Below are 24,153 nucleotides of genomic sequence, written 5' to 3'. Positions count from 1 at the left end.
CTTTCATGTTTACTTGAAGACACTGTTATGCTGGGGCTACAATTCTATTGCTGCCACAATGAAAACGAACAGAATAGGGAAAGGAGGGTGGTATAATTGCTTTAAAGCCATAAGCTTAGCCTCAAAATCTGTTTGAAAGTATTGATCTAAGGTAAAGCAGTTTTTCTCGATTCTTCCCATCAGCCATTTTTTTTAAATTAATTTTAGTATGATAAATGGCAATGGCAAATACATGGCTTGAAATAAGTATTCAGTAAAATCTCTCCATTTTCTGAATGGGGGACAGTCTAAATAATGGAGAAAACCGTGATGACGTAGCCACAATGGGATGTGTTGCCACGCACGATTAAATGAAATCCATCAGGATTTGAGCTGCAATTGATACTATTCTGTCTTTATATTGTATTTCCCAGCAYTCCAGTTTATAGGAACATTTACTAACTTTCATGCAACCTTGACYCAGGCTGGCTCTAGAAGCAGTACTCTTATGTTACTATGCTATGTTTGATATAATAGTCCATCAGGCCCAAACTAACTTTGCCCAGATCTAGTGTGGCTGTCCCTCAGTACTTATTATAGTTTATCTGAAACCCAGATAAACCACCCTTGGAGAACAGGACTGTTTTAGTTGTATAACTGGAAAGTGTAGACTTTTCCCAATAAATCTGCAAATTACTGAAAGCTATACAGTGGTGAGACTTTCCCATTAAGACTATGTGTGATCTTTAAATTGTGGGTCTCTCTGCAGTAGAGTTATAGAAAAAGTGGTCATGTCCCTTCTGGTCACTATGTTTTAATCTGCCTTGTAATACTAGTGTCTGCGTGCCTAATTGAATTGGAAATTGGAGAACGAAAATCATTATTGCTGATATCTTAAGCTCTGTGAAAGTGTCTTCGCAAATATTCGTTCAGGATTTATGGCAGTAGTCCATCTTCTATCACGTGGATTGTGTGGCAGGACCACTGGCAGGATGACCTGTCRTCCTTGTACAGTCAGTACAGGCCCRCTCCAGTCATGGAAGAGAATAGCTGMAGAACTCTATCAGGGCAACTTCTAACAATTTCCTTAACAGAGTTGTCAGGTGCACAGAGTTGCAGCCTTTTTTCATTACTTTTCACATCAGGGATGGATTAAAAAAGAGAGGAGGTTTGTTTGTTTTAAGATTTCTTGCATTAAGACTTACACTCTATGTAGACCATGAGAAATCTGGATAGGACCAAATTTGACAAGGAATGCTCAATGATCACTTATACCCACTGTTCAGCCAGTAAACCTAAGTAGGATGCTCATGATATCCTAGTGTGATAATATGTTTTTAATGTCTTAAATTACTATTTGGTAAACTTCTATACCATAATGGTATGTACTGAAATGGGGAGTCTAGCAATTTCAGATTTAAAACTGTTCTGAAGAGAGAGTACCATTCATGAGGGTCTTTTCTTTGCAGTGAGATGATCATGTAGAGTTTGAAAGAAAAGATATTTCTGAGAAGTTATCTGTCATGAATCAGAATGCTATCTCGGAATTTTATAGATTTTTTTTTTCCTTTTTTTAATTTAATACTGAAACATCTATTTTTACCTAGCATAGTTCCTATACTTAGGAGATTTTTAATATATGCTATGGAACTGGGCAATTTTAATTAAAATGCTTTCCTCCTTGTTTAAATTCTGAGCAGATGTAAATTTATAGGTTTAGATTTTTATATTTGCTATTTTTGAAATACTTTGTTGGGTTTTAACTAACTTTTGCTTCTAGAACATGAGAATCTCTAGAATTATTACTTCAATGGTGTTTGATTTGAGAGAAATTTATATTCCTCACAACACACRTACCCTGCTATTATAGAGAGACATACAGAAAGCAGCTGTAGCCAGGGCTATCAGCTATCAAAATACAGGTCTTAAGTCCAGAAGCTGTTATTCCCATCTTGCTCTCATCAATTCAGCCTCAGCAATACCAGCTGCAGATCACAAATATATTACAGGGTATGCAAATGACTTATCTGAATGTAACCTAGGCTTTTGAATTGCTTTTGCTTTGACTACATTTGTTTATAATTGAATGCCTGTTCTGAATGTGATTAGGCACTGAAATTGCAAGGTATTTCTTTCTTCCTGACTGATTCTTAAGGTGACTATGTCAAATGCTTACGTGAATATATGTTTGCATAACATTTGTGACACTTTACAAGAAATACCCCCACCAAACCACTTCAGCAAACAAGAATTTACTTATGTAAGCAATTATAAAAAAAAAAAAAAAAAAGTTGTCATCCATCCTATCAAAATAAATTTGCCGTTCTATTTTTTTAAATAATCTATGCCAAAACTATTAAAGACTGTTTGCAGCTCATTAATCACAGTATCGTACAATGGATAGTTTAAAGAATGACATCAACTGCAAAATGATATTTATATCTGCACAATTTTTTCTGACATGCTTCTGAGTGATGTTTTGAACAAGTAGTTGTTTATAGAAATATTTCCTCTATTCTGTAAATACATTTAATTTAAGTAATCGATATGATGACTCTTTTTCTTTTAATCAGTTCTTCAACTGATTCTTCTTTTTTCACACCAAAGCAGAAGATAGAAGAAGCATTTTATATTTAAAAACATGGAAATAAAATAAGAAAGAAATGACAGGGATTCATGGCTGAATGGTATCCCCAAACACTGCATTTTACTCACTTTTTGATGCATGGGATTTAATGGGTCAGTTAATAAAATGTTTCTGTATGTTTATTTTTGATATTATTTTATAGGCATGCCCTTTTTGCTTGCCACAAATTATCTTCTAGTAAATATATTTTATAGCAATTTATAGACTGAAGTACTCTTATAAGCAGATATTTGTTGCCCCCAAATCCCCTGAAATCTAATATATGACAAAATAACGCTGGAGATTAAAAGTAGAAGGAGAAAACTGGGGAGTGAATGAAAAAATAGTATACATTAATGTAATGCAGCTTGCACTGCAGCAAGGTATTTTTGGTTGCCGTGTTTTCTTATTTAATAGATTAAAAAAAAGAAGAAGAAAAAGCACAAAGTGCTTGCTGGAAGACCTAGTATACCACAGGTAATGTGGCGGAATAGGTATGCAGGAGAGATTTGACAGAGGAGAAGATGTTTTGTGAGGATGGGTGCGAACCTTGCCAGTTTTCTAATCTCTCTCTCCCAGCATCAGGATGCAGAGTAGCATAAGGTGGGTGTGCCAGACCTAGCACCAAACGCGATTTACCCAGCCATGTCTTGGCTCTGTAGGCACGGCAAATGGCTCTGCCGCAGAGTGCACTTCTGGCGTCCTCCTCTGTTACCCTCATGGGGATCCATGAACATGCTGTGGTAGGCACCAGGGGACCTTGGAAAGGATGAGYGCTGGAGCAGACGGACTCTAAAACAAGTACTTCGGAGCCTGCGTATGTAGATTAGGGAAGCAGTGAAGGAAAGAAGATCTGGGAAAGGAGTTGGCCACAGGATGGATGGATTATCCTGACAGACATGACTTGCTGTCAAACCATTTTCTTTTGTGTGCCCCTTGGCACTGTGCTAAACAACTCTGGGATGCTTTACCAAGGCTCGATAACAGGTAACACTCTTAACTGCGCAGAGTAAACCAACTCACAGATGATCAGGCAGTTTTACTTGCAAGTGAATTCTTGATCCAAACTCAAATGCTAATTTAGACGCACCCTGAGAGATCCAGTAGAGTCTCACCTGCTTTAAGGAGAATTTTAAATGCATAWGGGATAATGTGGAAGAAATTCAAAGATACTTGTTGAAGAAATGAATAAATAGTTTTCAGCCTTTTGGAAGGTCATGCTTCGCGTTGAATCACTTTCACATTTGCATCAACAGAATAGTCCTGCTAGAGGAAACTAAACTGCGATGTTGTGATGTTCTGAATGTGTAATATACTACTAGAATTTATACTTGCAAGCTAGGAATATTAAGACATGGTATTTAGTTGCCTGGAGTAGATAACATGATAAAATTATTCCCTTGCTGTCTCTTAAGATTGAAGGTATATGAGACTTTAATTATAGCTGTACTCGACCAACCAAATGTTAGTTCATTTATACTGCCGGCAAAGCCATCTTTAAATGTTAAAATCCGTTACTGAATCATTATCGTGTGTTCAGCAGAGCAGATACCACTGTGGAAGACAATAGTTTATTGCAAAGGAAACAGTTCAAAATACACTTACAAAACTGATATACCATGACTGGTTCTTCATAGTAATATCTTGTGAAGTTTTTACAATATTTCAACCATGAAACAAAAAGAGCAATTCCATCATGCAAAATCCCAGGCATTGTACTACTGATCAAAATACAATATGGAATTACTGTAGAACACTTACAAGGTTATATCTCTTGACATTGAATACTGGCACCGAATATTGATGAGTAGTTCTGACATGTGAAAGCATATCAGCACATCGATGCCAAAGTATCAGATCAGTCAGCTGGCATTTTATTGTTTTATTATTTTCATTTTTATCATGGATTCATAGGGAAATATACTATCAGATATACAAAAACTGTATCACGAAAAATAAGTTACTTATGGATTAATTCTGCTAATAGAAGCTTAATAGTTGTGTATCTTGCAAATCTTATAGCTGATTAGTTTTCTCTAAACGTGTTTATGCTTTATCTATTTTTTTCAGTTATAGTTCAGCACTGAGCTATTCTATGTTTTGTCTGTATGTTTTTGACACATTTACTGTAAAAATGGCAAATTACAAACTCATTGACTTGGGCTTTTTAAATTAATTTTTCTTATTTAATATCATTCACTTTTCATATTTAATATCATTCACACTGAATTGACAAAACAAATTTCTAGATTTTTCCTATTAAAATTAGAAAAAATTAGTCTGATATTACTGATATAAAATCTAATACAAGTGTTGACACTTGCTGTTTTAAAGATTGCTCGGAATAAGAGGTTTATGTCTCTTAGCAATTTTCCTTAGCAATTTTTGAATAAGCTGATGAATTTCAGAAGGGTTTGACAGTGSACTATAGGCCTCAGAGGTATCAGGTTTTATAAGCCACTCATCACTTGGATTTGAAATTGTTCCTTAAACCACTTGTTTGATTTCCCAACAGCAACCATTTGGTCTGACAGATCAGCAGCCAGTCAGTCATCCCCCAGCAGCAACATCATGCTTTGTTTCTGGACCACAAACAAGACAGAAATGGGATGTGGGACAGCTGGGGATGGTGCTGTGAGTGGGCGTACAGCACGATTTGGGGCATGCCAATATTGTTGCGATTACGGCACAGAACTGCAGAGATTYGAGCACTAAGAAGGGGGATTTAGCCCCTAAGGAAAATAAGAGGCAGATGCAAGTGTTGAACTTTAACTTCAAGACACAAAGCTGTAGGAAATTCCAGCCTAGAATAAATCTGTTGCTCATGGAGCTACTTATTTATGTGGCAAGCTAGTCATCTGTGTTCAGAAACTATTTTATCTGGAGTGAGTATTGTTTGTTCTCTTTGATACAGAGAACTTACTGGCATCTCACTCAAAAACCAGGTTCTCTCTTTTATGTAATCTTCTCTAGTGGGTGGGTGCTGGGATCTCAGATGCCATTCCTAGCGCCTGCATTCTTCCCCCTTTACAGTGATTTTCTAATGAAAGACATCTGTTGTGCAATGCCTGTCATCTACACTTTGCTATATGCACTCAAGAATATATTTTGGTGTTCAAACTTACTTGGTATCCCCTGGTTGTATCTTCATCTAAACTGTGTTCAGGACTAACTCTATACAAGTGATGTGGGCAGAATCAAATATGAATTTTCGATGTCAGGTGCAACATCGATTATGTTCAGTGAATTATGTCAGTTGCATCATGCTTTTCGTGATGTGAAAGGCTATGTTCTGCTTAACTAAAAAATACTGACAACTGTATATACAATTAAAATGAGCCGTTAGAAATATTACCCTTGCTGTAGATTTAGTTATCAAAAGTATCTTAATCTGTGCAGAGAGAATTTGTTTAATTTAGTTATTTATTAGTGAGTTAAATGACATAGGAGATAATACTAATGTTAAGCTCTTAAGCAGTGCTTTCCACATTCAAAATAGCTCACATACATTCGCTATTTTTATAGATTCAGCAAATGAAGCAGAATGGTTAAGTGACCTGCATGCAGCCAGGCAGATGGGATTAGAATTCAGGAGCCCAGACATAACTATTGACTTCACTGGTCTGCAAACCCAATGATAAAATTGTCCTTAATGATCTCTCTTTCCCACCAAATAATGATGCTTTTAGAAGAAATCTTGACTGTGATGAAAGCCAAGCATGATTAAGGAGATATTTGAAAATCTGTAGTGTTTGTAAAGTGCCTTTTTGATTTGCAAATTGTTCTCAGGATCACATTTGTGGAAGAGTATGGGTGGAAACCAAATGCATCTTTGACATTTTTCTTATGCATTGCTGTCAATCAAATAGTACATTAAATTATTTTCTTTCTTACAAAAAGAAAAAATTAAATCACTGCAGCTTTTTGGGAGAATCAAGGAAAACTGATGAAAAATATTCAAGGGTCTATCTATGTAGAAAAAAACGTGCAATTCTGCTATTTCTATAATCATATTTTGTCTATGCTTAATATGTTTTTAAAACTCATTTCTCTTTTCAACCTACAAAGGCGTAAGATTGCTTCTTTTCCTTCTATAGGATTTCCTACTTCAGATTTTCACTGTATTTCGGATACTAATACGACCAGAGATGTTTCCAAAAGACTGGACAGTGATGCGTTTGGTTGCAAACAAGTAAGACACTTTCTATTGGAAATAAAATAAATAACCCCCAGCATGTGAAGGTCATGGTATAAATAGATACTATTATATGATATAATGTGATAAAAAGTCGATATATATTTTACATTGTTGTTAGTTTTCATTTTTTAATGATGTTTTCCATTTAAAATCTCTGGATTTATTTTATACAACAAATTAATAATATAATCTGTACCTGTTTCTCCTCTGAATTTTAGCAACCACATATAACTGGAAATTCAGAAATACTTTTGCAAAAAGATGTTAATCATCAACAGCTTTGTTTTCCAAGTAGCAAATGACAAGTCTCAGCAGAACTTCATCCAAATCTGTTGACATAGTGAGTCGGTAAAGATCTGTTTGCTCTCAAGAAGAAATTACCTGCTGTAATAACATTAACAGTGTTCTACCATGGTTGTTAATTTAGTGCTTGTCAGAAATATCACAAAGTCAACAATAAATGAGGTACAGCACAAGCAACAGTAATGTGGGGTTCTACTTCTCAGGGCATCAGTAGGCTTTGTTTAACCTGCCTTTGAGCTGTTCTTTTTGTCACTCCTTATTTTTTCAGAAATGTGGCCCCCTTTTTCTAGCAAGTCACTACGGCTGGCCTAAACTATTAAATTTGATTTCATCTGTATCGCTAGCTAATCTTTTTTGTGGGCTCAGTTTTYGATCAGATAAGCTAGCTGGAAAGTCAACACGTAATTACATACATTTAGTATCAGCAGAGGAAGGGTGTTGTATTGAGCAGACCTATGAATCCAGAATTCAGGACTGACTTAGGCTTTCATGGTGCATATTGCAATGCCTGATAGGAAGTAACTCGTCATTGGTTTTAGTCTGTACAGGATGTGAACATACAAGCATCATAGTATTTGTTCAAACTTTGTCAGGACAAAATAACGTATTTTTGCTCGCCTTTATTACCTCATTTAATATGCCTAATCCTGCCAAGTTTGAATTCCAACAAAAATGTAAATAACCAAAGAATGGGTGTAATCTTTTTTTCTGTGTACGATATTAAAGAAAATACAGCTGAGGAAAGAAAGCGTACGTTCAGTAATCATGCTTAAGAAATAAATTGAGAAATGCAGGAAAGAGGAAAAACATAAGAACTCTTAGACTAAATATATCATCTAAGAAAACATTACATTGTCCAGAAACAGCTGGCTTGGCAGATGGCTTAGCAACAGCTTACATGTGCAAAACTAAGATTTAGGAATGACCTTGGCACGTGTTTCTCAGGCTAGTGGTGTTCACATATGCTAAAGGTGATATTATTAAGCTCTACAAAAATAGTATTTACCTTCATTGGTATCTTACTTAGCATCAAACATCTCCCTTTAACAACGTAGGTTATGTTGCTTCTGATTGTCTAAGGGAAGACTGTATGTCCAGTTCTGTCAGGCACATGACACTGGCTTCTCACAGCCAATTCCTATCAGCAATCATTGCCAGCTTCTACCCATCAGATCAGCTAGCTGAGCCAGTTAACACCCAGTTGTATGTGAGCCAACATGGGATGTAAACAGGCTTTTACCAATTCGGTGTTCATTAATTTACTTTGCTAGGGGTATGTACTTAGACATGTTTATGAAGAAAATTCTGGTTTGCTATGAAACAGGAAGTTGGCCACATGTTTTCCCTACTTAAAAGTAGTGGTGTGACATGAAGAGCCATCATTCCTATACTACCTATTGATGGTTCGTTTCTGTATCTTTTTGAGGCAGCAGAAAGGAAAATCCACTTTCTATTTTCTCAGCAGCAGAGCACTGACTTTTCTGGAGCTTCCTTTGCAAACGCAGATTTCCTCCTTTCATTTGTCTCCCCCACTCCCATTTCAGTGGCTGCCTTGCTCAAGTTCCCTGAGAAATTCAGAAGCAGAGCCCTGAAGTAATAGCTTTGCTTGAATTTTCCCAACCCAGAATCTCTGCAGAGGAAAGGGAATGGCCTTAGAGGCTGGGTGGCCGATTAAGGCATTGCCTGTGCTAAAGACAAAAGTGCCTGGGAGCCGTTCGCCTCTGGCTTCGCTTAGTAAGCAAGCCAGGATGKTTCCAAAGATCAGAGACTCTGCAGGCTTACATACAGTCCAATACATGTCTAAAAGGAAAGACTTCAAGCTAGCCATATTTTTAAGAACATAATCATGTAAGTCACTTAAAAATCTGTCTCTCTCCTAATTCCTGTTTCTCAGGAATCAAATGACTGTAATGTTTCCTGGGTTAGCTGGCTCCCTTCTCAGCTGTCCAGGCTTCAACCAGAGAAACAGTAGCTGTTCTTAAGGCAGTGTGTGTGTCTTGGGAGCCTCACTTGTCAGAGCAGTCTCTTCACCAGCAGCACTGTCTTTTCTCTTCCATGTCCCCACAATGTTAATAAAAAAAAATCAACCTGTCTGGTATTTACAGGAAGAGAGATTTAACTTGTCTGAAGCTAGGGAAGAAATAAGTCCTAGCAAGGGTTTAATCAGGTAATAAGCTTTCCCTGTAGAGGGGAAAAAATCTTTAATATTTTTTTCTTGTATTTATGTATGCGTGACTTCAATTGCCTGAAAGCTTTTTAGATCTTAAAGCATTAAAAAAGTCTATCAATGTATARTATTTATAAATATAACAATATTACTGCCCTCTGGCTTTTAGAATTTTTTTCTTTCTTGCTGCAGCATTTTCAGTAATTATGTAACGTCTGGCCTTTGAATGCTGTATGGGATAAAATAAAACAGAAAATGGTGTGAGCTCAAAAACATGTAGGTATCCAGAAGTTAAGATAGCTTATGATCATCCATGCATATGGAAAGTACAGTTCTGAATGTCTGCATGTCATGAAAAAGCATTAATGACTAAGATTACAAAATTGCCAAGTGACTTCCAAATTTGAGAAATAAAATAACATTTTAAAAGGCAGAAAAGGCACTGAAACAGAGAAATAGATCTTTTGAATTATATTCTATAAAGGAAGGAGAAGAACATGGAAAAAATCTTTAATTTTTATTACCTTGTACAAGTTGAGCAATGAGACGGAAAGCAACTCTGTTTAAACTGCTTAACCATGTAACATCTGTATTGAGCAAATCAGGATGCATTCAGCAAAGTAAAATGATTATCTTTGGCTAACATCTAACATTTATATCAGGAACGTTGCAACTGAGTGACAAATTTGGTTTCTGTGTATGTTATGGAAAATACTATCTTAATTTCTTTAGGTACAGGATAGACTTACTTTTCACATTAACTAGGTAGTAAGTTAGCTTACTGGCCGTCTCAACAAAGCTTTTACTTGTAAATGCAAAGGAACACCAAATAATATAGGAAGACTCCTAAATCAGTTTCCTAGCTCAAGAGAGGTATCCAAAATTTTATAATATATGTCAGACTATATGATTGAGGCTTTTAGATTACATGGTTATTTCCTGTTATGAGAGACATTATCAAGGTGTTATGGTCACTTGCTTAATTACTCAAAGGTTAGAAGAAAATGGCTTGTCTAAGGCTTTAATTGACTGGCATTTCTGAGAGCATTTAATAGACTCAGCTGAATTCCAGATATGTCATGTTTCATTAACAATTGAGAAGGCTGAGGGTGAGATGAGATTCCTAGTGAGAATGCTGAGCAAAGGTTTGATGTTTATATGTACTGTACCTATGTATTATTCAACAATGAGTTAATTTGCCACTGCTCTTGCTAGTTTTCATTTTTTCATTTAATTTTTTGCCTTTTGTCTCTCTATGATTAACTAATGTGTGTCCTTGGGCGTTTTGTTGAATGGTGGAGGTGCTAGATCATCCAACTCTCAATTTGAATTCTGTAAGCTTACAAAATAGGTGAATGAATATGCATATTTATAGTAAAATAATTGATTTGTGAAGTAAGATTTACTATAGAGTGTCATCTATGCTAAAATTCCAAATGTACCTTCTGACCACTGGGCATACTAACTTTAAAWTGAARATTCTTTTGGCTATTTCAATAATAATAACMACAACAATAATAGTGTCTTCCAGTCATTATTATTATTACTTTTTAAAAAATCAGTTCAAAAAGAAYGTGGTAAGGAAAGACATTAAATTAGTATTGGTGTCATCATCGTGGCTGCTTTGAAGAGTTCTGTTAGCTCCCATGATGTGGGAGTCTGAGACTCCTACAGTGAACAAAAATTCTTGCTGTTATGTAATACAAAACACTGCTAACAACTGAGCTTGTAAAAATGCTTCTGTGCAGTTCAGTCTGTCACAAAAAACAAATATATACATAGGTATGCCCGTATATTTAAGTTTATGTACCTCTATGTATAATGGTGTATATATACATATACATGAATCTAGRCTCGTTTATTTATTAAAAGTGAAAATCTTTTTTTCTCCTTAAACACCTCTGTGCTTGGGAAGGTTWTACCCTGGACGAGCAAAGGATCAAATATGAAGCCAATGTTATATATCGTAGACAATTAGCTGCCTGTTCAAAAGTCAGCCAGAGCTGACTGGCCAGAGCACTGTCCGAGCAGCAAACTGGTTGATGAGCTTTTGGGGACGACTTTGTTTTTTTACAAACAGTTTCTTGTGGAAAGATTTACTTGGAAATACGATGAAAATATCACAGTGATTATTGAAAGCCACCGCGTTAAAAATGTCCTGGCTGACTCCCTGGGTTAGCATTCTCTGCATGCGCCCAGAGCAATTTAGCAGCTTTAAAGCAGCGGTTTTCTGTTCTAGAACAGTCAGTGGCCTGAACAAACTTGTGGCAGGTGGTAAAAAGAAGAAAAATTTGTTCACCAACTCAATGTTTTTCCAGTGGGATAGTCTCATGGGTTTTAAATAAATGTTGTTGTTGTTTTGAAATTGCTGGCTGGGAAGCAACTTGGAATGTGGATATTGTACTAGATCCATCTGTCCTCTAGCTAGTGTGTAGTGTGTGTGATTTTTTTTTAATAGGATCTGTATCATTTGTAAGAAAAGGGAGAAAGAGAACCCGCAAGCATAGCAATGTTTTCTGTCCTACCCAACTTTAGTCTCTGTTGTGGATAGAAAGTAAGTTTGTGGGTCAAAAACAATGGTTTCATATTTTTCTACTCAGTCCATGGGGTTATTTTCATCTAGTTCCATGGCAGCATATACACTGGCACTCTCCAGACCCMCATTTTATCAGTGGATGTATATTGTATCATTGTCTTATCGAATAAATCAAAGCGGAGCTGTTTTGTAGCATCARATTAGTTTGCTTGCAGGTATTCTATTAGCTCTGGAACATTCTGAAAAAGTCTGCTAAAAATTGCATTTAAGATTTCTACTCTAATTATATTCTATTAAGAATTTAAGCAGATCTCTCTCTYCGACTTTGCCTGCCGTGCAAGGAATGTAGCAAAAAAGAAACTSTCTCTGATGTAAATAGAGCTGTGTAATGTAAAATTGGCAATGTGGTTGTAGTTTTTGGGACACTGCAGTATTTTGTCTTTTATCCAGTTTTTCAGAGATTTATTGTTTGGACTTAGGTTGAAATTTTACAGTGGTATAGTTCCCATAGCCTGACCTTTTCTATCTGAAGATATCTGAAACATGCAACTATTTTAATTTTGTGAAACATATGGTCTGTAAAGTAAATCATGTACAAATGATGCATAGACAAAAAATTTAATTTAAAAGTTGAAATTGGTCAAAAGTCCTCAAAGAAAAATCTGCTTGATCTCTTAGATGCATAATTCTTCAGTGTGAAGATGAAAAATATTACCCTTAAAATATGTTGTTATTATATTTACTATAAAATATATATTACTATTGTATTCAATAAAGTATATTGTATAATTCTTTCACTTTTTCCTCAATTCACCAAGTATGGAAAAGGAAACAAATTTTAGCACTACAGTGGCATCCAGGATGAGAAACATGTTCAAAGAAGCATTAGATACATTAATGGCAGATAGGTGGCAATTAAATGAAATGTGTAGATGTAACTTTTTTCTCATAAGGTCCTTAAACAGTTGATTGCTGTTAAGTACATGAGTATAACGGGGAAAAGATCATTCACTGTTTGTTTTCTGGTTTTGTTTTGCCYGGCTACTACTGACTATTGTTTCAAAGAATTTAGTGAGTTAGATGGATTTTAGGTTTGACCTGATATGTTGCTAAAAACAAGGGCAGCAAAGGGCAGCTTAACTTTTGACACATTGAAACAGAATATATTGAGGTGATTTCTACCTAAGTTCAGTTTCTGTAGATTACCAAACTTGGMTTTTTCTTAGTCTTGTTTGCCCAGTCTGTTTTGGGATTGCAATGAACCAGATTGCCATTGACACAATTTAACAACTACCATGGAAAGATTTTGATTTTCTTAATTCATCTAAKATGAATATAATTTAGGTAGGTGTCAATGTAGTCATCACAAAGATGAACACCATTTGTCAACAGATCAAAGCTGCCGTTCTTTCTTTCAAAGTTCATGCAGGTTTGCATTTATCTGTTGTCACCAAAAAAGACTGCATCCATAGGGCTCTTAGCATTGTACACTTGATAATTACTAAATATTTTATGTTTATATTCTATATGCTCATGTGCAGTACAAAGAAAGCTGAAAGCAAATTGCCCAACTCTTTTATTAGTGCTAGTAGCACAAAATGTGTATTAAATATATCAGCATTATTTGCATAACAAAACTTGTGTTTTGTATTTTCAGTTATATTTTACTATGCAAAATATGTTTTTACCACCCCAGTTTCTAAATCTCACCTATTTTTTAGGGCTTTTTTCTGTGTCATATATGTTATCTGCTAGTAATATTTGTTTGTCTAAATACAGAATTAATTGTCACAGTACATTGTACATTTATGTCTTTATTGGAAAATTGACTGACTCTTTGACTGTTAGTTATGAATTTCCACTTAATGAAAATGCTGTCGTTTTCATTCTTTTCTTCCCAGTGTTATCATTACAACAGTCTTGTACCTTTCGGATGCCCTTCGCAAAAACTTCTTAAATGAAAACTTTGATTACAAGGTAGAGTAAATATGTCTAATGTAAGATAGATGCACTAGCTGTTGCATCATCCTGTGCCTTGGTGGTATGTTATTAATCTTAGCTCCAGCGTCTAAGCAGCCAGAATGTATACTTCAGTAATTCCAAGTGCTTAGAATTTAATTTTTCTCATACAGGACTGGCTTAAAAATCAAGAGTGTTTTTTATTATTATTTCTCATTTTGGTATTTTTAGTTACTGTGGTGGACTACTTATTCAGGGATTTTATATACCAATGTTTTTGATTACAGAAAATTTTTATATTCATCTCTTATTTTGAGGTTATCTCAGAAAACAAAATGAATCCCATTTTGACTCAACAGCAAATATATCAAAGCTATAGTTTTGCATCTTTTTTTGAAGTGCTCTCAAGTCCATTTACATGCTGCATAATTAAAATCAGAAAATTGTGACACTTCATGGTGAATGTAGTTATACCTGCCTATTAGTGACTACCGCTTACAGCAGTGAGGTACAATACCTGTAGCAAACTTCAAATTACAGACTGATGCCTTTAGGCTTCAAATGAGAAGACCTAAGAATGACTCTGAAAAGACACATCTCAGTGGAAACTGGAATGGATATTCCACCCAACTAGAGACAGAGGCATTAGTCCAATGGCTTCATTTTAAAAATTGCAGGATTTACTTCTTAGAGAAAACAGAGAGCTCCTGTTGACTTCCAGCAGAGCAATGGTTGCTTAGCCAGACTCCTGGAGAGACTGGAGAGAATGGAGACTTACCTACCGGACACAGTGGGAAAAGAGGAAGCCTATCCTTTGAGTTCTGCCAGCTCAGAGGTTAAAGCTGATAAAAGAATTATGTGTAGACCAAGCATCTCTGTTCTATAAACCTACTTAGCAAAGTGATTACTTTCCTGCAGAACCACAGTGCCTGAAATAGGGCTCCCCCTACACTACTTTTGCCCTCCTGCACTAGTGCATCTATATAATTGGGTTATATCAATTAATATTAAAATATATTTTTAAATACATCTTAACTGAGAAAGCTCTGCTTATAAGAGTCAACAATTAATTCTAAAAACATTTGCACAGACATCTAGATACTTACAATATGTTAACAAATTTACGATACTTTGGTTCGATTTTGTCCAGTGAAGCCTGCCATGAGACTGCAAATAATGTTATGAAGTAAGATAGGCCAAAAAGTAATAGCTCTCTTATGTGATATCTTTTGAGTGTCACAATTTTTTCTTTTTTGGAGTTAAAAGTTTTTGAAATTCTCTATTTAAATATTCCAAAAGCTTGTTTTCAGTTTAGAAGGTCAGATTTCCTAGTTGGTCTTTGGCTCTGCAGGATGAAAAAAGGAAACCTGGGACACTGACACTTCTAAGTTTAAGAGATAGAGCATGTAAAATAGATATATTCCTGCTGAACATTTTCATTTTGGTGAAAAGCATATTTATGTGAAAAGAAATTTAGTCAGAAACAGTTTGACAGCTTTATTAGCCAAGACTGAAACAACTGATGTGATTTGAAAATTTGCATCTTGAGTGGTCATAAAATGGTAGCACTGAGAATTGGAATAACCAAATGCTATGTGCTTATTTTAGATATGGGATTCCTACTTTTTTCTTGCTGTCATTTTTATAAACCAGTTATGTCTGCAACTGGAGATGTTCACACCTTCCAAGAAAAAAAAGGTTTTAGAAAAGTAAGTATTACTGTCAGCTTCTAGAAGACTCTCACAAATCAAGCATTTGTCAAAATGCACGACATGACAAGTTGCATAAAGGCCTATCAGAAGATCACAGTGGTAACATTTCCACTGACTTGAATTAGTCTTGSTTCTGGCTCTTTCTCCAGGTCTTCAGAGCTGGCAGCAGCTTTTGTGAAGTGCCCAAATTTGCTCGGATATTGAGAATAAAATAGTCATACTTGTAGCAGTCCAGCGCTAATTTCCATTGCATGTATTAGTTAATTCTGACTGGTTCAGGTATTTCTACCAGACACTGCACTGTTGTCTGTGTGAAATAGTTGTATTCCTTTGAGCTAAAAGAAATAATTTGTTCTCAGAAAGAGRACTAGAGAAAAATTGCTGCAGAAAATAACTATTGTCACATAGTTGCATTACTGCTGTATAGTGTTTAGAAAGAGCTAATATTTAAAATATTTGACAATACTATAACTGTGTTTCATTTTAGAAATCTTTTTTTGAATGKGTACAATGGCAAAACTTGGAAGAAAGTATGAGTTTAGGAGAAGCGTTTCATGGATTACAAATGAGACATTTTCACAATGTCACAGAATGGCACAGTCTTTCWTAATGTTGTGATGTTTTGCTTTTTCTTTTAATGTATTATAGATATGGTGATATGCGAGTAACAATGGGATGTGAAATCTTCAGCATGTGGCAAAATTTAGGTAAGAAATTAAAAAAAAATTCACATGATCAGTAGCTCAAAAACAGAAAAAAAATTTGATTACTTCAACTATTACATACACTTGCTAATAATAGAAGAGTTGATGAAGTTCACATGAAGTCTTGATTCAAGTTTAAGAAAACCCCAGTCATTGCAGTTCCCTTCTTTATGGTTAATCTCAGTTTTCTAAGCACTGACACTGTATTTGACCTATCCATATTTCTTCAAAGAGAACTGAAGTAACTTTGTAGAAAATTAGAATAGGAAGTATGGGTCTTTTGGGGCAGAATTATTTTGTTGTGGAAAGGGAAAAATACTTAGATTCACAATTTTAATACTATTGCCAAACAATTTAAGGAACAGACATGTATCTGTATTCTGAAGCTCTTTTGAGATGCTGGATTTGCATCAAATCTTCCCCAAAGTCCCAATTGCATTAAAATATAAGGACATAAATAACCAGTGACTGATGTATAAATGATTGTTTGGACAACAAGAGGAAAAAAAATTATGTCTGGATGTAAACTTAGGAACATTTTTGTGTTTATAAACAGGAATTGTGAAAAATGAAAGTATAAGCCTCAGAAAAATGCAATTAAATATTTTTTAGGAATAGAATCAAAACTGTGCAGAAAATCTGGACACCAAGCTTGTCAGCTTTATTTTCAACTCATTCAATGTTGATGATGATGTTATTTTATAAAACCTTCTTTTATTAGTTCACTTCATTAAAAAGTTCGTTAATGATATTAAGGCTGTTAATGGTTATTAAGATACTGTCACCTCAATTCTGTAAATTTTTTTTATGCCATGATGCATAGTTGTAGAAAACTGGATTTTCTGATCAGCATGTACTAGAAARAAACCACCTGAGAAATAAATATTTGATTATTAATTTGCTGTTGACCTTTATTGGGCATGTTTTACTTAGTTATCAAATTTAATATTGATTAGGCACTCTAAGGCATCCGTACTCTAAAATATTTGGCTACTAAGAGTTTATCTAAACTGGTATATCAGGTATGCACTCCTSAGTCCCATCTCTTTCCTTCATGTTAGGAGAAGACCTTAGTGTGCATCACCTGCCCAGTCACACTGATTTCTACTGGTTGGAAACCCAGTGTGCAGGGAGGGAGGGCGCCATGGAGAATTTCAATAGTGATGAAGACTGTGGGGTACACTATGGAGTTCATCTCACAATGTACACAAATATTGCAGGCAAGATATTTCATGTAATTGGGGTGATGCTAGTCAGCATTATGTCAGCAACTACTCTTAGCGGTTTGCGCATCCCTAGCCTTGGTCCTTGTGCAATTGCCTTGGCTTTGATGTGTATATGCATCTTAGGATGTTACCAGTAGAGGGAATTGTGATTTTTTCTTTGCACTAACGCATACACCAAGCAGAGTGGTGGACAAGTGTTAGTAGCCATTGCAACATCCAGAAGTAGGCTGAGATGGAAATCAATTCCCAGCTTGGAAAGTTAGTATATCGCAGTTGGTAATCTTCCTGTTCTGAAGATCCCAGAACTCTTAAGCCTGAGAACTAAGACTGAATGGTCAATCCTTATTGTATGCCATTTCTGACTTCCCTGACAGGAGCTTAGTTTTACAATTTCTCTTTTTTCTCCTTTGTAGAATATGGTGAGTTAATGGAAGATGTTTTAGCACTGATTTTAAAGGGAATTTTTTGAGAATAGTTAAGTCACAACTTCCCTGTTCTGCACACAAAACATATTCTTCCATCTTTGTTTCCACAAAGGTAAAGATTAAAAAAAAAATAAGAAAGTTAAAGATAAAAAAAAAGGGTAAAAATAATATTATATTAAGTAGTCAACCATTTTGTAAACCCAAGATTGTAGAGTGTAGAAAGCAAACCATTCCTGGGAAAAGTAAGTTAAATGCCTAGAAAGTGCTTTGTTTCTGTTTGCTTCCCCTCCTGGAAGACTAACTTGAGTTACAAATAAMTCTGTCACTCCTAAACTCTGTATTGCCTTATAAAATCTGATGAATTAAATTGACTGTATGTCTGCAGGTTGACCTGTTGTCTGCAGCTTTTCACTTTACTTTTTATGTTGAGAAAYGGTCCCTGCTCTGATATACCCTAGCTAAAAAATGTGAACATTACAGTGCCTTTTTTCTAAAGTTCTTGGGTTCCTTGATAACACAAAGGAGGAAATACAGTTCATATTCAAGTTAATGTTCTTTTTCGTTTTAGGGGAGCACAAACTTCATTTTATCCCGGCATTGATTGGCCCCTTCCTAGAAGTGACCTTGATCCCTCAGCCAGACCTACGGAATGTCATGATTCCCATTTTCCATGACATGATGGACTGGGAGCAAAGGCGAAGTGGCAACTTTAAGCAGGTACTATRTGTGAAGCTGTTCGTAAAGCAGGGCTGAAATTCAAACACTTCCAAATGTGCTGGTCCCAACTAGTGGTGTGGTTAAGAGTGGAGAGAGTAGCTGTGATATTACACCTGTGGGAGAGGGATTACCAGGGTTGACTCTTTGCAGGGRTAATAAGATTTTCCAGTGAAAGTTTTGATACTGGTAATGTAAAATGAGGGAAATGTCCATGGCCCATTGAAATCAAGAACAAAACTTGAGATATCTTCAGCAAGGCTGAATTGTGTTTGTAGCATTTTACTTCTGTACTCTACAGAAGTAAGGACTAATGGTTAGATAAGGAATCAACTAGCTTTCCTTCCGGTTAGTATGGAGAGGAAGAAAATAAAAATCAAATGATCTGTTTGAGGAATGTTCTTCTGTAAGGATCCAACTATTTTTGCTGCGAAACACCTTCTTAGCAAGCTAGGAAGGAACTACCAAATGTGCCATCTGCTCCTGCAGCTCCCACTCGGTTCTTCCAGACTGCTTCAAGCCATTTCTCAGTGCCTTCCTTCCTGCTACTTCAAATGAAGGAAAGCAGAAGTATTTGAATTAGTCTCAGGCAATCATAACTCTTGGAGTGGGAGCTGTATCTGAAATACAAAACAAAGTATAGGAATGGAGGAGTGTGTGTGATGTAAGTAGGTACTGCTGTTGATTAGATAGACTACTGATAGATTTTTTTACTATCAATATATAGGCTAATTATTAAAATCACCATAGAAATGTTAACAAGGAGGGAGAAGAAAAGAATCTACCTGTTTTGCTTTTCTGTCTGTTAAGCTTATGCTTAAATGTAAATTATAATGGAATTATTCACTAAGAGAATATACACTTGACAATAGCTTAGTTTTTCCCTTAGATTTTTGATTACTAATATGTTTTTGGTAAAAAAAAAAAGGAGGTTTGAAATACTAACACACACGGTAGTCTCATCTGTATGTATTTATTTTATAATCAATACACTTAAAATATGCATCAAAGTAATCATTAACCATCAGATATGTTTTGTAAGTACTTTGATAGCTAATATGTAAATCTAGTGAAATGAATTTCAAATTCATTGGCAAGTAAGGAAAGCTGGAAAAGTAAATCTGAGACCCCAACATGTTCTGAAGAGTAAAGACCTTTATAAAATTCATCTGCRGATTTAGAGAGTGAAGAGTATGGCATATTTATTGAAATTCAGGAAAATGCCTTGTGCTTACAGCCCTGCAGTAAGAATTCAGGCAATTTATTTGGACTGTGTTTTTTTTTGTCTGAGTCCATAAATAGATAGCTGCCTTAGCAGCAGCAAATGCTACTCAGCCTGTAGTTTTAAAGTCACGTTGYTTCATTCAAATTAGCTCCCCCCCTCAAAAAAAAGAGCCCCCCCCTCCCAAACCTTGGGTATGATAACAGCTTCAAAGAGATGAAGTGACCTATTATTGAATTTACATGATTGACCAAAAATTTTAAGATCTACTTTCAGCAAAATCCCTTAAAGAAAAATAAATCTTTCCTCAATCTTATCCAGTCTAATTAAARGAAAAAGAAGCTGTCTACATATACACTTATATGTTGCAGGTGGAAGCAAAACTGATTGACAAACTGGACAGCCTGATGTCAGAAGGTAAAGGTGACGAAACGTACCGAGAGCTCTTCAACAGTATGTGAGTAATATGTTTGTCTTTCATTTAATTGCTGGATTCAGTTAGGGGTATTAGATGCTGATCTTACTGTAGAGAGATAATGCTTAAAACAATTGTGAATTCTCTTCTTGTCTTTTTTTTTTCCTGAAAATCTGAGGAATGAAAAGTTTGCATGGTATTGTATCTGTAAGGTCTGAGTATACTTCTTATTTATAGCTATAACCAGGAAAGGCTAAATATATCACAAAAATTTCTCTTTTTCAGCCTGCTAGTTTTAAAATCAGAAAGGCAAGAGATGTTTCAGACAGTTGCATAGGGTGTAGACAGTGCAAATCTGGTGTTTTAAAAATATGGCATGAGAATTTAACAAACAACTCTTTAATATGTGATTTTGTATTGTCAACAGAAATTTGCCTCCTCTATATAAGGTCACTTGTTGATCTCTTCAATTGATGTATACAATTTTATTTATCCTGCTAAGATTATTTCTTGTTACTTTATTCTATGAATTATTAAGCATTTACTTACTGTATTTTAATAAATGAAATCTCACCAAAATCAAATAGGAAAAGCTAGTAATAGTGAGATGCCTAAGGTTGCCATTAAGTTATGCCATTGATTGAAATAAATGACTGTCACAGAGTGCAGATACAATATAATTAGCTGAACTCTGTCTCCTAAGTTGTTTCTCTGAACTGAGTAACAGCTATGTGGAAGATTYCATTTATCTCTAGTGCATTTAACAAGAGGTATATTATTCCTCTACATGGTTCCACTCTGTTTAATATTACTAAACGATTTTTTTCGTGCTTATATGGCTTCTTAACCATTCCCTCTTATTTAAAAGTTGTGTTGTAGCTCTGTCTGCTTAAATAACTGCATTGAGATCAGAGTATCTGTGGATGACAAATAATAATCACTAGCTGTGTTGCACTGAAAAAACAGAATTCTTAAACATTTGTCACTTGTAGAAACAAAAGTGGGTAGAGATTAGGCAAAATTATGTGGAAATGGATGAATGTTGGAAAACTACTGTACAATAAGCTAAAGCAGAACTTTCTTGTGTAGTAATTATTCCTGAAATCTTTCATAGCTTGAGTGAAGATAAGATGATTTCAATATTTTAGAAAGATAGAATTCTAACTTCAAATTTAAATCATTAAGGCAGATGTATAATTATGAAATTATAAAATCTGGATTCATTACCATGTGSAAAAAAACCATTAGAATGGCAATMACTGTTTGAAATAACTTGTAATTCTATAASAAAGCATACTGGTGTGAAATACAGTTCTGAATTTCTTTTTGAGTTAGGTTTAAATTGAGAGATGTAAAACAAGATGTAGTGAAGAATGGTGGGAGCATTTTATAAATTTAAAAGCTGAAGACATTTCATTGTAATTTTAATTGCAAACTGTCTTAGCATCAGTATACTTTTTGATTCAGTTCTGATGTAGCTARAGTTATAACTTCTCAGCAAATTTCAGAACTGCTGAAGTTCACATACAGTTCAAGAAGAGTTAGTATTTATCATTATTTTTTTATCTGGGTTTGGTTTCACTCAGCGTGTAACACCTCTCAATATGGGAGCTTGGAGAAGATGTGAAGAAAAATGCTTAAGAAACAGATTGACAGTCTAGGGAGCTTAATTCATGGGGTCAGTCAGCCTGAGGCGCGTTGTTGTGGGGGGTTGGGATTTTTTGTTTGTTTGTTTGCTTTGTTGTTAAACTAAGCAATATTGGAGTGTCTTGACACAGTCTGCAAKGAAGACTTGTTTAGGCTGAAGTGATATCAATGTGTGTACTTGCCTGAGGAATGTGAAACAGTAATGTGGTTCTAAGTCAGGCAGGGTTTATGCCGTCCTTAAAAGCAAATACAGTAACRTTACCTGATCGTTCTCAAGATTCTGCTTGGTTGGTTTTGATAGGTACCATTGGGAACGGAGGGGGATGCACACACCTACTTAGGATACACTCTAGTAATTGAAGTGGCTGTGAGACTTTGTCATGCTTTTTCTTTCTTTAGTATGAATGAGACAATGAATTTAAGTCTCTAAACTCCCAAGTTAAGCTCCCCCCAGCAACTCACCACACTACATTTTTCCTTTGAACATCTATTTTTAGGGATGGATTACAAGTGTCTCTGAACATAGCTAAAACATTACATGCTTAGAATGTAATGAAATCATCATTATCAAATGAAATCACACAGTGAAAGTAAGGGAAAGATGGTTTCTGTATGTTGTGTGCCAATATCTTCCCAGGAGACCTGCATGTGACCACACAGTTATTAGCTCATGATGTCATTTGAAAAGCTGCAGAATGTGATGGTGGTGAACATTTTGTTACCCATTGGTGAACATTTTGTTATTGCTACCCARTGTAATCCTGATACAGAAGATGTCTTGATTTATACCAACATTAACCCTGAGACTGAATTTCTGAGTTAATTCGCACAGAGAAAAGAGTACTTTTATTGTATGAAACAGCTGGTGGGTAGAAAAATATGTCAAAAATGGCAACATAGRTGCTGCCGGCTTTTTACTTCTGTAGCTGTATTTCAGTTTGACCTAACACAAGCCACTTCAGCTTTGAAGGGTAGGTGGCCACATTATTGCAGCATAAAACTTGAGCTGGCAAGCTCTACTGGCAGCCTGATGGCAAGGCTTCTTTCTCTATTAGAGAACTGGATCTGACATTCAAGCTGAGCAGGTACTTAATAGCTAGTTCTGCCTTGATTAAGTTTTCCAGCCATAAAAATGATGACTGCTATCTCTCCCTTAATATCTTCAGGTTTTTTTGATTCCTTCTCCTAGCTGCCTGACTGAATTCAGTACTACCCAGTCTATTAGGCTCTGTCTAGACTAAATTTTTCAGAGCCCTTCTGAAGAATTATATGTGGAGTTTGGGAAGCTCCTCATCCATCTTTGAATTGCAGCATAGTTTGACTTTCCCTTATCTAGTCAGAAGAGGGAGTCTTTGGCAGTAGTGAGGTATCTGGAGGACTTTGTGCTCCAGGATGTAAATCCAGATGGGTTCACCTGTAGGGTTAAGTGTTTGTGAGTCAGTGGTCTGAGTAACTGTGTGGCTTGGGCATATCCACTTATGTGGGACTCGTTATACAATTTAGCTGCCTGAATATGGTTCTGACCCTGGCAGAAACTCTTTCCCAGACAGCTCTGATTCTCTTTGTCCCCACTAACAGGAGTTTTATGGTGGAAGCAGGTACAGTCCAGGACAAGGAAGAATTTTGTATACGTTTTTGTATCTGCTTGTGGAGAAGGGTTCTGTTTGGAAAGCAAATAGATCCAGCAAAAGGAATTGCAATAGGTAGAAAACAAAGTGTGCACACTTCAGATATGATGTAATGTAAAGAACGTTTAACTGAAATACTAGTCACTTCTTTCTAATTCTATCTAGATGTTGCCCTGAGGAAGCTAGGGGATATATATTTGAGTAGCTCTTTTGTTCTGAATGTTTGTTCTGTGCATTGTGGTGAAAGATGGATGACGGAGAGGAGGAGGCATGCACCTGAATTCAAGGCATAAAATTTTCCAATGGAAGAAATGGATGTCAATTTAAATAAGTACTTCAAGTATATCTACACCAGCAATTTGTAGAAATTGTGTACTTATAATGACTATGCTGCTGTATTTATAAAGAACATATATAAATCAAATATAGATGAAACCCATCTGTTTTAGAAGAGAAGTCAGACTTCTGCTGTTTTTCTATGAGAACTGTAGGTAATTATTTTGATGACTTTAGGTTGAAATGTCCCTGTTTAACACAGGCATGAAAAGCAACAGAAAGGAAAAAGCAGTGCGGTAAACAGTGCTTAATAATGTAACAGTCTCAACTCTTTGTTAGATACAAAAACTTGCATTGAAAGGAACCTCAGGCAGTTAGAAGTGAATTAAGTTAGCCGATGCGTTCTGTATGGAAAG

The 24,153-nt window shown here is 35.6% G+C and overlaps 1 protein-coding gene across 1 annotated transcript in view; it reads left to right on the top strand.

Annotated features, from left to right (window-relative positions):
• Positions 1-24,153, top strand: part of DOCK4 (dedicator of cytokinesis 4) — a 168,401-nt gene that overhangs the window by 103,328 nt on the left and 40,920 nt on the right. Inside the window, exons 27-32 of the mRNA XM_085318545.1 lie at positions 6,703-6,797; positions 13,711-13,786; positions 15,377-15,477; positions 16,129-16,187; positions 18,404-18,552; positions 20,143-20,228. Coding sequence (XP_085174671.1) covers positions 6,703-6,797; positions 13,711-13,786; positions 15,377-15,477; positions 16,129-16,187; positions 18,404-18,552; positions 20,143-20,228 — 566 coding nt within the window. The remainder of the gene's footprint in view (positions 1-6,702; positions 6,798-13,710; positions 13,787-15,376; positions 15,478-16,128; positions 16,188-18,403; positions 18,553-20,142; positions 20,229-24,153) is intronic.

This window comes from Rhea americana, unplaced genomic scaffold, assembly GCF_003343005.1.
Source record: "Rhea americana isolate MKP2758 unplaced genomic scaffold, rheAme1 scaffold_54, whole genome shotgun sequence".
NCBI lineage: Eukaryota > Metazoa > Chordata > Aves > Rheiformes > Rheidae > Rhea > Rhea americana.
The sequence above is the reverse complement of the archived record's forward strand: the minus strand, read 5'-3'. Positions and strand labels throughout refer to the sequence as shown.